The following is a 15,775-nucleotide window of genomic DNA, read 5'->3' as shown; positions in this document are numbered from 1 at the left end:
CCTGGAGCTGCAGGACCAGAGGCATGACTCAGATGAAGGAGCCGCTGGGTCTCCTACTCATTCCAAAGCTGTTAACTTTGAGAGGAAATGCCATCCAGACACCAGTCTAACCTGTACACAAGGCACAAGCAGCAGCAAGAAAAAGGCTGGGGGCAGGAGACCACTGGAAAACTCTTGTGGAGCCCTGTCTTGGACCACCACATTGAGGGATGACAGAAGGGCAGGGTCATAAGATCAAGACACTCACTGAGAGGTGCTTACTCTCTCCTACAATCATCCTGTACACACTGCATGTGAAAAGGACTCCATTCACTGGTTATTTGTTCCTTAGAAGAAGGTCACTGCTACCAACTCAATTCTCCCGACACTACGAGTTTGTCTGAAGTTCAGAATGTTGCCCAAATTGTGCACAAAATGACCACATCCACTATATACTGGTCCAGCTCTGCCTGGAAAGAACAACGCAGTGTGGCACTGTGAAATTCACAGAATTGCAAATGAAAATCTTCTGGGGACTTTTGCAATCGTGCTGTCAAACCATTAAAGCTCTGAGGCACACAATGAAGCCAGTGGTGTAAACAGAACAGACAAGAAAATGGCAGCTTATTTATTACATTCAAATGTACTCCAGGTTTTAAAGTGCAATCATCATTTTTGTCATGACATTAGTAATCCATTTTTTTTCTTCACACACAGTCATATCTCTTTTGTTTTATATTAAAATCACTGCTAAACGCATCATTCCTATAACAAAAAGAGCAGGACCTTCTATGGTAGTGCCAAGTCACTGCTGCCAGGTGCATTGTCATGGCTCTTAGTGGGGAGTGAGTGAAGCTCTGAGGAAAAGAAAGAGCAGCTGAAGACCACTCCTCTCCTTGCAATCAAGAGCCCCTCAGACATGAGGAGCTGCTCCAGGTGTTTCTGCCAGAAAGCTTTATTTTGTTATATGATTTTTTTTTTGTGTGTGTGTGTATGTGTGTGTCTTGGGTTGGTTACGTTTGGGCAACAAAAGTTTAAGTTCAAAAAAAGATCATAGTTTGGATTAAGCACCTAAACAACCCTTCAGCAACTAACCACGAATGTCTGGCAATGGCCACCATGTGCGCTCCAGGCAGCCAGAACTAAGTAAACACTGACACTGTCGCTGCGGTCAGGGCCACAATGACGTTTTTTGGTGATGGTTTCAATTCAAGTGCCTTACAAAAAGGGAATGGCTGCATACTCACTAACACATTTTCTCTCTTTTCATATTAAGTTACTTATTTAATATAAAAACCCATCATTTGAACTAAGATCACACGACAGTGTTCCACTTACCTTTACATACTCCAATTTCAGGGATAGTGGCAGCTCCGGTTTTGTTTACAGAGGCGCAGGTCAGTCCCAGGGCGCAGTAGCCGTGCGTCCAGTCCTGGCCGCCGCAGGGCTCCCACTCCAGCCGGGTGCACTGATCACAGCATCCGCACGGATCCTTGGCCGGCGTCCGATTACCTTCGCAAGCAAGCGGGGATTTGAAGGGACAAGTCCGGAGGTTGCACGGCGTGCACTCGTGAGCCGAGAGCGCACGCACAAGAAAGAGGACACTCAAAAACACCACGGAGCATTTGCTGACCATGTTTCAAAGAACCTCCGCTTAAGTTTTCCAGAGAAACTGTCCTCTTCTGTCAGATGATCAACCACATGAACTCACCACGATGTTCAACCTTGGATGTAGCGTATCTCCAAAGTTGTCAAGCCCTCTTTCAAGTTTTGTGTCGAGCCTTGCCTCAGGCGTGCAGTTTATTACCCAGCAGCTCACATAAAAAGCACACACACACACATACACATACATACACACACACACACACGCACCACGAGACAGAAGTGTGCGGATGCGTCTTAAGGGGCAGAAATATCCAAAGACAATGACTCAATGTAAGCAGGTAGTCCCAAGCGTCTCCTCTGATTTACACACATGTAGAAATCCAAGACCGAGGTTGTGGAGCTCCACTGAGGTTTCCCGCTGCTGTCAGCTACACAAAAAGGCAGTCTGAGTCCTAAATTGACATACAGGCATATAGAAATTAGCGGTGTACCCCTCCCCCTGACTGACACAGGCAGCGACCAGTCACAAGGAACGAAAGGAGGGAGGATTTGAAGTGATTTACGCCTGCTCGACAACCCGACTCTCTGTGTTGCGCAATGATACAAGTTTGAATGTCTTGAATGCAAGTTTCCTTTTTCTGCTTCATATTGTTCACGTCTGAAGAATTGGTGTACTATTTCCTAGTTTAAAAGAAGTAGCTGTAGTTCTTAAAATATTTGAGCTGAGCAACAATCATCTGCGGGTTTAGCTGAAAGTGAGATTAGCGTGAAGGAGTCGATCTCCCTGCTGTAGTTAATACTGTAGTATGCTGATAATGGATCTAGTCACAAATTGTTGACAATTAGTATCTAATTTTTAACGGATGTTTTTTTTGTTTGTTTGTTTGTTTGGTTTTTGTTTTTTTGTTTTTGTTTTTTTGGCTTTTTTTTTTGCATAAAAAAAAAGAATAACGTTTTAAGTTGTATGAGTAAAATGTTAGTGAGCATTTTCATAATAATAGTCTTATGAAATGTATGTTTAAAACATAGTTGGAGGCAATGGGCAGCTGTTATAATGAGCTTTCTCCATGATTTCATTTTCCTTCCACTGCTTTACTTTGTGTTTGTGTGAGCTTGCTTGTGTATGTAGGTGTCTGACTGTGTATGCAGATGGCTTTGGGAAGGCAAAAAGTCATCTGATGTTTGTTGAAGCCGTGTTTATGATGATATTGCCAGCTGGATGCCTGTATATGGTGTGTGGGCAGTGGGCACAGCTGGAGGATGAGAAGCCAGTTCAATTGTCCTTCAATTATCAGCTGCAGGCACAAAGTAGTCCAAAAGTGAAACACAATGTAGTCCTCAGATCATACAATGATTCATGAATAGCAGTGCCTCCACACTGTGGATTTTTGCTGTCACTGGAAACATTTACTCCTAAAACACCAATCAGGTGTCTTACGGTATGATTTTCCCCATAATGTCAAAGCACAACAGCACCCTCTTCATTTGCAACATCTGCCTGGAGCCACCCGCTCCAACACAAACACAACATCCAGGAAACCAGCCCTGCAGCGCGCATAATCAGCTCTTGCAACACAACTCGGCTCTTGTCCTCTGCTTCTCCCTCCACCCTCCCCTTACCCTCACTTAAAGCTCTCTTCAAATGAGACTCACTGACCGCTGGCCGGACACCCATGCTGTCTGATGACACATCAGACCATCACACTGAGTTTCAGTTTCCATGCACTTGCCCAGTGGTGCTGACCTATTTGCTTGGGTGACGTCCTTTCAAATGGGGGCCAAATGGCTACTCTCACAGGACCCTCGTTCTCTTATAATGGACAAAGGGTTTGCATTTGGCCAGCTGAAAGGTCACAACTTTGCCTCCAGGTTCTGTTTCTTCCTGTACTGCATTTATAAATGCTCAAAGAAGAGGCCTTTCTGTCCTAGAAAGGAAGAAAGTAACAGCACAGTGATTGCACCAAACTAGAATATACAGTACCCTCATTAGACTCACTATGAGCATGTGCCCTGCTGCTGCATAAATGTGGGATTTGGAAAACGTCCCCATGGTTAAGTGTGGAGTCAAGCATCATGTTCAGACTATCCATCACTTTGACTTTTGTTTTTAATGTCAAAGAAGTGCCAGAGTTTGGTGCAAATGCAGATTCTGTTGAAGCAGTATCAGAGCTCATTCTGCAGTGCCGTGACCCCGGATATTGGTAGCTTTGTATGTGAGTCTAAGCATGTAGCAAATGGGAGGAAAAGGTGGGGCAGGGAAGGGTGGCTGCAGGGGCTGAATAGCTGTAGCTTCTGTAAACTAATGATGCTCTGAGTCACAGATCTCTGAGAAAACACAACAGAGGTTCAAAAAAGCTCCCCTCACTCCTTCGGTGACACGATTGTGATGCATCTTTCTAGGAGACTTCGTCGGAAGGCTAAGGTGCCGCTTACACGACACCGTTTTGATGCGTTTCGGCCTTCCGTTTACACAACAAAGGAGTGAAAACGATGTGTTTCGGAAACGGGGTCCAGAGTGGAGTGTTTCAAAAACGCTCCGGCTTGCGTTCTCGTGTAAACACTTCAAAGCAGGGTGATTTGAAAACGGGCGACTCGCACACACTACGGTTGCGACGGCCAGTTTTTCGCGCACGGGCAAATTGATAAACAGTACTCGCGGATTCACGAGTGCTTCTTATGCTTTTCTTGTGTTTTTACCGTTTTGTAATTCAGCGTTGTGTACAGCAGCGATCCAACCTCATCGTCAGTCCACACAAAACCTCTCACATTGGTCGTTTTGTAAGTAATGAACAATTTGCCGCACTACCTACTGTGTCACTCCACGCATGCGAGTCTTGCATAAACAAACTTTGCAAAGAGAAAACCAACACCAACTTGTGGCCTGGCATGGGAACTACATCGTTTTCATCGTTTCACATGTCATCGTGTAAACGGGGATTGTTTCTGAAACGCTATCGTGTAAACGGGGCCTGAAAAAAAACAAAAACAGGGGGAACAGTATGGTGGTAGTCATCTAATCTGTTAAACCCTAAAGATGATTTAGGCCCCGTTTACACGAAGCCGTTTTCACTGGAAATGGTGTCGTTTTGATGCGTTTCAGCCTTCCGTTTACACGATAGCGTTTCAGAAACGATCCCCGTTTACACGATGACATGTGAAACGATGAAAACGATGTAGTTCCCATGCCAGGCCACAAGTTGGCGTTGGTTTTCTCTTTGCAAAGTTTGTTTATGCAAGACGCACATGCGTGGAGTGACACAGTAGGTAGTGCGGCAAATTGTTCATTACTTACAAAACGGCCAATGTGAGAGGTTTTGTGTGGCTGATGATGAGGTTGGATCGCTGGTGCACACAACGCTGAATTACAAAACGGTAAAAACACAAGAAAAGCATAAGAAGCACTCGTGAATCCGCGAGTACTGTTTATCAATTTGCGTGTGCGCGAAAAACTGTGGCCGTCGCAACCGTAGTGCGCATGTGCACTCAAATCACCCTGCTTTCAAGTGTTTACACTAGAACGCAAGCCGGAGTGTTTCTGAAACGTTCCACTCTGGACCCCGTTTCCGAAACACATCGTTTTCACTCCGTTGTTGTGTAAACGGAAGGGCGAAACGCATCAAAACGACACCGTTGTCGTGTAAACGCAAGGCCGAAACGCATCAAAATGACGCCGTTTCAAAATGAAAACGGTCTCGTGTAAACGGCACCTCAGACAGCTGAATTACACACTGCTGCTGTGGAGGCGTCAGGCTGGTGGTGAAGAGGTGTTTTGGGAGACGGGTGTGAATGATTCCTTGTAAGTGAACTACTGGCGGCAGTACAAGGCTGGTGGTGACAATGGGCTAAACGTAGAGTATGATATGAAGTGCTGAAGGCATGTCGAGTGGACAGCATGCGGCACACCTGATTACAAGTCCCCAGGAAGTGCAGGGAGATTTTTACCCAAGTGTCATTGTCCATTGCTGACTATCACTCTTATTTGAGTTATCTCTGAGCTCAGAGTGATAGACTGCACCATGCTTGTCTGATCTAGGCCTTTGGGCGGGGAGTGGGGGGGGTGTGGACCATAATAGCAATGTATACTCTGTTTAAACAGTTTTGAAGCAATTCAATGTGCCATATTTCTGCAACTGAATAGCAGAAATATGAAGCATTTAGTGTGGGGGTTAAGCAGCAAATACACTAATGAATGAGCTGTTTTCAACTCAGAACAGATGAGATCATCTGTTTTTTTTAATATACTCAAACAGGAAGAAAAATCTTGCAATACATGATAAATAGGCATGAACAAATAAAAACCTTTTAGAAAATCAACCAAAACAAGGTTAACATATCCACAACAAAATGTAAAAAAAAAAGAAAGAAAAAACAGAAAGAAACAACATATTGAAGTAATATTCAATAATTATGATTGCATCTCTTTTCCATTACTGCCATCCAGAAGGACTCACAAGTGCTTTTGTTTCTTACTTTGGATTCCTAATTTGTTTGGACCTTGAAGAACAGAGGCTGGAAACAGCTAGATCTGCAAAGAGAGCAATTCTCTTTCTTGTGAAAGCGCGAGTTAAAAAAAAAAACACTGAACATTTTCAGCATTTAACACATTTTCTCATCAGTAATGTCCTCCTATGGCCTCTCTTGTTTTCTTTTACTCTTTCACCTCTCTGCTCCCTCTGTCTGTTTTACTCTCTGTGAGGTCTGGTCCAGTTGCTGTTTTTCTTGCGGGGGAATAAAATAATGTGTTTTGACACTGGCTGGTCTCCTGGAGATCTCTTGGCTCTGTCTTGCAAAAAGCCCCCAGAGTCATCACACCAGCAGAGTGGCAACATAGTGATACAAAACTGCAAGTCCCCTCCTTCTTCTTCTCCTGGCTCTGAAGAGTCATGCTTGAACTTTTAAGGGTTCAGCGGGTTCAAATAGCCTTTAGGCTCAGGTACACCGCTTTGACTTTGTAGTCTGTGAAATGGCTGTTTTCTGTTAAGAGGACATAAATTTTAGCAGATGCTCAGACATCTAATGAGTGTTACATCATGAATGCTGACATGTAAATCACTGTTGTGTGAAGTGACACAAGTCTCTTCTCATTAATTTTCACGAGGAGATACAAATGACAGAGATGAACCTTTTACCCATCTTAAATCATTAGAATAAATCAACTTTTTTTGGCCATTCTACCAGGGTGGTCCAGGGATAGTAATGATGGCTGGTTGGCCAACTCCTCTGATCAAAACTTCCTCTGACCTTACCTCTCCCAGCATAGCAAAAGTTACATCTTATACTAGATACTTATACTAGATGAATTTGCATTAATACTGATGTCAGTTTTTCCCAGATGATGTGCATCAATAGCTGGTGATCCTCTCATTTTTCCTCATAGGACCACTGTAAAATTTTTATAAAGCCTCATTACAACCAGAACTTTCATTCATTACTGCAGCAGCAATGCCATTCAAGAATGCCTTTATTAGTCCCACAAATGGGGAAATTGCAGTTAACAGAACATCCATCCAAAACAAAAACATAACACAGACAGGGGGGGACAGATGTCTGAGGTCATGCAACCGTTTCACAACGGCGCTACCTTTAGCAGAGAGACAGAAAGAGATACATTGGGATAGTTAGGTTCAAAAAAATCATCTCATACTGTGTTCATAAAGAACACCTTACGAGGTTCCAAAAAACACCTCAGCAAAAAGCATATTGCACATATAAAGCCGGGATAGCAGTATGGTGGGTAGGGTCAGGGTCAGGAGGGGACGCAGACGGAGACGAGAGGGTGGGGGCATTGTGGAGCCCAGATGCCAGCTCCCAGGCAAACAGTTTGCTGATAGTGATGGAAGTTCATCAGCAGCCTTGGTACACCAGATCCAGCTTCACAAATCACAGAGAGGGCTGAGGGGGATAGCGGCCTTCACACATAGTTCTGGAGAGATATGATTGCCAGCCAAGGCCGGCTAGGGAGCCGAATTCTGATAATGCAGGTGTTGTTTTGGAACAGGCTGCTTGTTTTTTCAACAGCCTTCAGTCTCACTGGGAAACCATTCAATAAATCCAATAATCCAAATTCATTAGTTACCGTCCTCACTGAGCAGAACCGTACCTTATCTCCAGATCGAACCCCTCTCACCTGCTACTCCCCAAGTCTACGGCTCAGGTTCATCAGGCTTTGAGTCTGAGTCTGTACCATTCTGGTCAGCCCATCCACCTGGGTCGGCAGCCTCTGCAGATGTCGAACTGCCGTCCAGGTTTTCTTGATTTCACGGTAAATCAGGTATCCTCCAAGCCCAAACAGAAAAGATACCGCTACCAGATAGCCAAATATGTAAGCGTCTTCCACGTCTTCCACCTCTAGGGCCGAGAAGCACACAGGTCTCCACGAGCTCCAAGAGTCGATGACGTATCCAACCGGGTCTGTTCCACTCGGACACGCAGGCTCCCCTTTCCCAGATCTCATAGTGGAAAAAATTCGATCCATGGTCTTGAAGGCCCAGTTTGCCAAATCCATATTGCTCTCAATCTTATTCTTATTCGAACAGTGTGCAAGAGACGCTCTCACAGCAAGCAGCAAGCAGGAAAGATAGGGAGGGCAGGGAGAGAGATAGAATGCGACCGTCCCCGTCAGAGGCTGGAGCAAGAAAAATTCCCACCAGCCTTATCGTGCTTATATTCTAAGCAAAGGTGGTAAATGGTAAATCTAAACACTGGTCTGTTAGCATGCTGATCTTAAACTCAAAGCAAGTCTAAGCTGAAGTTTGGTGTCACAGAAATGCGTATCTTGGAAGCACATATCAGCCACGGAATAAGCAGCAAAGCACAAATACTAAATTACTAACAGATTATCTCTAAATCCCACACAGTCCTGAAACCCCCTTTCTGTTACCAGCTAGATCAACACTTCCTGCAAGAGCTGCAATGACACATAAGGTTTTTGGGTTCGATTGGCATCAGGAGTCATTATGACTCAGCCCCAGACCCTTCCTACATTCATGGCTCAAATCCTCTGGCTCCAGACTGTGCCCAGCTCTGGGCCTCTCACTTTCCCTCCAACCCTTTTACCAGGAGATCCTGTGACCTTGCAGAGCAGACGGCCACTTGCTTGTTTGACAATTATAAGTGGCATGCTTGCTCACCCCTGTTGTGCTCCAGCGGAACGTTAAGTGGGCCTCTCAGAAGTTTTAATCTTCAAATCTGTGTGATGATGGTGAATTCCTCAGTGGATTGAATCCTGAAAGAACCCTTGTGTCCAAAACCCATGACACCTGCCTAGTGTAATCTTCCCTTTCATACATGAGATCACTGAGACAATTGAACTAGCATGCCCTGAAAGGTCTACACTTACAGCAAATGAGTACAAGGCAAAGCTGTGGGACAGATTTTCTGTTGATGTTGCATGCATGTATGGTTACGCGTGCATGTAAAAGTGGCTCTTACAGACCCTTTTAGTGGGCTTGCAGTTTTTTGTTGCATTAATTTATATGTCGTCATTGAAACTCACGTAAAATGATTTGCAGGTCCTCTAATGGACATTTGAAGCTGGCTCCAAAAAAGAGTTAAGCCCCACAGCTTTCATGATAAAGTGCATAACTAAACAACATTAAAAAGCATGTTTACAACTTGGAGGCCTAAAATGATAGGAAAGGTCACTTTGATAGACGGAGTGTCTGCTGAGCTGATACATGAGCTAATTCAGTAACTAGCTAATTCTAGACTTCTCAACTAGACTCAACTAGACTTCTCAATTCTAGACTGACCTGGACTTCTCAACCCTGTGTGTGGTGTTGTTGCCTTTTGTAATATTTTAAATTGAATTACCTGACAAATTACATGTCTTGCTGTGAGGAATAGCCCCTTCAAGAACCCTGCTTCAAGTTTTGGTGAGTGAATTTTGCACTAATCAGCAGATATCTGCATCTGTTTGTTGCACCCATACAGTTTATGGGTACAGCTTGCTAACCAAGTGTGCCAGTGTGAGCTGATAACTGAGCCCTTCATCCAAAGATGGTCAATTGAAGATCCAAACCAGAACATCAGTGATGCAGTATAGCACATCCACCTCACGATATTTGACAATTCACAGGTTATTGCCTGTAAAATGACAAATGTGGCCTTGACCTTGAGCACAATTTGGGAAAAATGTGTATGCCCTCATGGATTGACTCGACTGGTTGCTCGAGGTTGTTGGCACCCACTAGGTAAAATCTGTCACAAAGCTGCACTAAAAAACTCCTTGTTTTGGTTGCTAACAGATTGCTGCAGTTGCCCGCAGTTTGCATAGATGATGCCCTTGTCTTGTCTGCAGACAACTGCTAACTGCTAGACGAGCAGTAGTAAAACTCTGTGCCAGAGAGCTGCAACCAACATGTTTCAAAAGGCGTAGCTTTTACTTTGAAGGTGAAAAAGTCTCTGCTTCCAGTTTGTGTTGCACTTTTTACAGTTTCACTACCACTCAGGGAGCAGTTATTGAGTGTTTGCTCCATGAAAACAATGGGCTAGTAACTAAACTGATAACAAGGAGGTTTTTGGTGCAGCACCCTTTTTGTGACTGATTTCACCTAGTTACTGTCAGCAACCTAAAGGCAACCAGCCCCCAACCAGTGAGGGAATATACATTTTTCCTAATGACTGGTGGTTGCTAGGAGGTCACTGGCCAGTCCTTATGTCTGTGTGCCGGAGCAATTGATTTCCCAGCAACTACCATCAACCTCCGGCAACCACTTACCAACCTGTCAGTGAATAAACATTGTTCCCTCATGACCAGTGGTTGCCAGATGGTTGCAGACTGGTTTCTAGGCCTGTGTGACTTGGGTCTTACTCACTTGACCCTGCATTATCTCTGTGATTGTCACACATCCAAAATGGCAGAGACTTGGCCACATAATAATATGTATTAGCAGTCATGTGTTAGCAATCGTGTATTATCGCATATTTGACTTCATTTCTATACTGATAATGGCCAATTTTACCTCTGTGAGCAGGAATGAGAATATATTAACATGCTCAGCTATCAGTTTTCTTTAGATGCCTAAAACTCCAAACGTCATGTAACATTTTACACCACTGGTGATAATAACTGCAAATATGAACGTCAAAAATGAATGAACAAAACCAAGTATTCTACAGCCATCTAATCACATCTGAACACACTATCCAAACTAAATCTGCAGCATCACAAAGTAAAAATGAATCATATTCTTGATTAAAAGCTTGCTGACACAGAAATATACACCTGCCACTATACATACAGTGGTTCCTGCGGCTTCTGTGAGGGAGGATCCTCAAATAAAGGTGCCAGTTTTACAGGCAGACCTCCAGCTGGCAGAGGAATGCCACAACCTGTGTTTCAGCTGTAAATCCCCATAATTATAGTGCCACTAACTCAAACACTTGGGCAAAACAACCACCTTGCAAGTGAGGGGGGAATGATCACTGCTTAATGTCACGTCTGGGACACAGATTTACTCCTGTCTTTGTCAGGGGAAATACAGGCGGCAGGAGCAGGAATGCGAGAAATGTGTGAGTTCTCTGACCTTTATGAAGGTGAGGCAACAAGCTGACATCATTACCACAGCCAACATGTGCAAACTTGAAGTAACATTGGCCAAAGAAAAGTATGGAGACAGGTCAGATGAGGGGGAGCATGAAAGTTATGTGCTGTATAAATACTTAGGTTAATACATAAACTTTTTGCGTACTTGACAAATATAACATGAGTGAGTAAAGTAAATTGTTTTAAATGTAACATCCTGGCAATGGTAAGATTGAAAATCCATCTGGGGTATGTTCATTCACTAGATCAACAGACTAAACCACTCTCAGGTGCTTCATTTAGTATGAAGCTACAGCATTCAGATGGTTTAACTTAACATGTCACAGGAAGGAAACAGCTAGCCTGGCTCTGTCCAAAGGTAGTAAAGTCCAATCACACACACCTTGAAAGCTCACTAATTGACTTCCTGCAGTTCATCATCGTGAACACGTCTAATACTCTAACAAGCAAATGCACCTGGATGGAACATTAGGTATGGGGCATGAAAACCAAAGTTTACTCTTTTCTGGGCTGGGTTTATCGCATGCCAACTAATGAACTTCGATAAATTATGGGAGCTAATTGGGTTTCCATGTTCCTAGGCTAAGCAAAGGCTAAAGCTTCACCCTCAACAGGTAGTCACATCAATCTAATATCATTTAATAGCTCACGTAAAGAACACAAATAAGTGTGTTGACTCCATTATCAGTGCAGTGTTGCTAACTGCAGCCAGACTCTCTCTATCTCTTTTCCTTTTCCCAAAATAGTTATTTTTCAGTTTGATTTATATAGCACCACATCATAACAACAGTTGCCTCAAGGTGCTTGATATCGTAAGGTGAAGAGCCTACAATAGTAGAGAGAAAACCCCAAAAAATCAAACAACCCCCTATGACAAGCACTCAGTGACAATGGGAAGGAAAACTCCCTTTTAACAGGAAGAAACCTTTGACAGAACTAGACTCAGGGAGGGGCAGCTGTCTGCTGCCATCAGTTGGGGGTGAGGAGAGGGAGAAAGGACAAAAGACACACTATAGAAGTGATTACTGGAATTAATATTTTCTGAGAGAAAAGACTGAGAAAGAAGATGTGACTACAAGTTAGAGACAAGTTTCTTGAAGTAGTGCTGCCACTGTGTGGTTGAATACAGCCAGTACAATGTAGGCAGAGACCTATCCCTCAGCTCACAGAGTTTTATCACACAAAGCAACAACCTGTAAGACAATCAGTCTGCCTGCCAGTCAGCTCATGTGAAAAGAAACATCTAAAGGCAGGAAACCTTTATCCCTCCTGGGCAGAGACTTTTACTGGCTTAGTCACACTTCCTGTTTTTCTCCCACTGCTAACCACCAACAAACAATACTAGGAAGGGGTCTGCTCTTTGTCTAGACGGTGGTCTGTCATCCGCGCCTGATCTCATTCAGTGTGCAGCCCAAGAGGATCTATGACAAGTGACATGTCTGGCTGAGGTCAGTTAGGTCTTTTGGAATCCTCAGCGGGTAGGATCATTTTGGAAAAGTGCAACACACAGGGAATAAAATGCACCAGAATGCACCTAAGCTAAGCGCTGCTTTAGTAGTCTGAGTATTTTTAAAAATAAAAGGCAATCAACCTTTTGCTGTAGCTCAGGAGTGAAAGTCTTACATGAGTGAAAGGGGCAAATGTGTTAAATATGTTGTAGAATAATAATTTAAACTCATTATGTAATGACATACTTGTATCAATAGAGGGCAGAATGACACAACTATCCAACTTTCAGGGTTTTTTAAGGTCACAATGAACTGCAAGAAGCAAGGCTTGCATTTCATGGCACAACTTGACAATTACCATTCAGTTAGAGTAGTGAAAAAAAAAATGAATTCATTTTTAATTTTGCATTTTACCTGCTGAGAGACAGCAAACATGGGTAGAGATAAATAGACATACAACATTGTACCCCAAACCACAAATGAAACCGTGGGACCTTGCCTTTGGCAATTTAGTGATCTTGATTTTTGGCCCCATGTTGTTCTGTGTATGTGACAGCACAGAAACCAAGACTCAAAGAACTTAATAATGTTATGTATTAACTGCATGTGTCAACACTAGAAAGCTTGTAGAGTGTTGCTCATGCAAAACAGTGACTAAGGCGATAATGTGTTTGACTTGTTAGCAATACCCTGTTGTCTTTGAAGCCCCTTGACTCGTTTAAGTAATTTGTAAGATGACATTTGACATGGTTCATGGTTCACCATGCAGGCTGCAAATGAGTCTGTGTGTGTGTGTGTGTGTGTGTGTGTGTGTGTGTGTGTGTGTGTGTGTGTGTGTGTGTGTGTGTGTGTGTGTGTGTGGATGAGGGGAAAAAGAGAGAGAGCTGGTGTCAAAGTAGGTATAGGGGCAGACTTTCTGGAGCCAGCTCCCACATGCCCTCTGACTACCTATCAATGGTCAGACCAACCCCATCTCTCCAAGCAGATGATGATAAGAATGGCAGAGAGACTGAGCAAAAATGCAATGATGCCCTGAGGCATCATTGCTCTGTCTGCACTCAGTGTAGGGAGGCCAACAACAGTGTCATACACAGCTGAAGACATTCACTGGCAGCCAAGATGCACATCTGGGTTTCTCATAATGAAATGCAGTAGGCTGCAAAGTTTTCCTGTGCAAAACAGTAGAGAGAGCAGTCAGTGAATGTCAGTTGTTAAGTGTTTTTTTTTTTTTTGGCAGTAGAGCTTTAACTCCATGCACAAGTGTATACAAACTGTATGCAAAGACAACATTTTTTTTTACAGTTTTGCATTTGTATGTTGAAGGAATTATCATCTTATTATCACCAAGTGAAAGCAGGGCTTCCAATGCTGTGACTGACTGTGCCAGTGCCTGCCTTAGGTTAGGAATAAATCATTTCATGTACTTATTATGTGTCAACTGATTCCAAAATACACCACATGCGCTCAAGCATACACACACACACACACACACACAGACACACACAGCTACACCCAAATGTGCTGCCAAGCTGTTCAATCCTCTGCATGTGCAACATATCCTCCACTTTCCCCCCTCTTCTTTTCAACATCCTCGCACAATACATAAGAGTTGGGCTCAGGTTACACGTTCAGGTTGGACCTCTCGATTGCTCCCTGGGGATGTTGAGAAGAGGTGGAAGGGAGAAAAAAAAAAAGAGGAGTTGATGGAAAGAAGGTCCACAATAGCAATCTGTCTCCGTGCATGTTGGGGCCTGCAGGCTAACCTAGTGCACCTGTTGTGGAGGCTCACACTAGCTGGAGAGCTATGCGTATGGGGGTGTAGGGTAAAGAGGACTGGGTGGTGATCTAGTGAGGCACCTGTATCATGGCCGAAAGCCAGCTGGGAAGAGGCCAGTCCAGTACACAACTCAGCAGGCTATCCGTTCACACTTTCTGTGCACTTGACAACCCCTGTAGCCTCCTGTTGACCCTGTGTAGAGTCACATATATGTATACATGTGAATTGTACGCCTTTTCCACCACCTGCTCAGTTTCACTAGGTAATTGGGTAAGTGTGTAATACGGTTGGTCATGGCTATCTGCGACCGGGTAAATGTGACCCAGGCAGCCAGGCAGCAGCACAGTTTGGGAAATAACTGAGGATCTGTTTATGATTTTGGGAGTGGTGTGGGGGGGTGGGGGGTGGGGTGGACGGAGTGGAGCTGCGGTAGCAATCACATTTAAGTTTGGTTCAAGCTGCACAATTGTAATATGAATCACTCACATCCACCATTTTATTGGTTTCTGTGTAATCACGCTTTGTTGGAGTACTCTTTTTTTTTTTTAATTTTTTTATTTAACAACCTCCGCAGTACTTTATGTGCTACAGCTTGTTGTAATTGTTTTGAAAAACTAAAAATGAGAACATGTGACTTTATAAGATACAAGGTTTACTGATTGACAGTGCACACTCCTACTCATCTCTCTTCGTAAGCAGAACCAGTTGTCTGACACCATTGCAGAACCCCGCTGGGCAGGAACATGATTCTTTCAAGTTTCCGCTGAGAACAGCCTGTCTTGCCAGTATTCCTCAAGGGGACTGCTGCTTTTTCTACACTACACCACATCAGATTAGTGTTTCACTCTGCCCATCACTTCAGACAAGAAGCTGAGCAATCTTCTTTTGGTTGCATCACATATTGTGGTCTTGATGACATGTTTTCTATGCATTCTTCCCAGTTTTCTGTATCCATCTCATCCATCATACGAGTAGAGGGATTAAACGAGACAGCCATGTATCTTGTCATTTCTCTATAACTCTCCCCTGTTTGTTGTATTAGAGAAACCGTGCGACCACACCGTCAAGAGCAGTCAGCGTAGCGTAGCGCTTATTATCCCTCATTGCCTTCGCCAGGAACAGGAAATGAACTAAACAGGGCTAGGGGCTGTTCCAGGGCATGAATTCTCCAAGGGGTTCACACTAGAGTGATTATGCGACTTTTTATACCAACTAACCAAAACACAATTACCCAATTCCCTAAACTACATATTACATTTATATAATAGGTTGCAGTTGGTTTTAAGATGCTGAGTGAGGTAGGTTTGTGGGGCACATTTGAAGGAGTGTACATTTGGACTTTTTTTCATTGCTCATAGTCTACGCCTGGCTTTAAAAATAGCAGTTTTGTCGTTATTTCAGGGCATATATAACGTTGTT

The 15,775-nt window shown here is 43.7% G+C and overlaps 1 protein-coding gene across 1 annotated transcript in view; it reads right to left on the bottom strand.

Annotated features, from left to right (window-relative positions):
* LOC115773101 (cysteine rich transmembrane BMP regulator 1 (chordin-like)) overlaps positions 1–2,012 on the bottom strand; it is a 33,852-nt gene extending 31,840 nt beyond the window's left edge. Inside the window, exon 1 of the mRNA XM_030719611.1 lies at positions 1,318–2,012. Within this exon, the coding sequence (XP_030575471.1) occupies positions 1,318–1,615 (298 nt within the window). The 5' untranslated portion in view covers positions 1,616–2,012. The remainder of the gene's footprint in view (positions 1–1,317) is intronic.
* Between the last annotated feature and the right edge of the window lie 13,763 nt (positions 2,013–15,775).

Source organism: Archocentrus centrarchus, chromosome 22 (genome assembly GCF_007364275.1).
Source record: "Archocentrus centrarchus isolate MPI-CPG fArcCen1 chromosome 22, fArcCen1, whole genome shotgun sequence".
Lineage (NCBI taxonomy): Eukaryota > Metazoa > Chordata > Actinopteri > Cichliformes > Cichlidae > Archocentrus > Archocentrus centrarchus.
The sequence above is the reverse complement of the archived record's forward strand: the minus strand, read 5'-3'. Positions and strand labels throughout refer to the sequence as shown.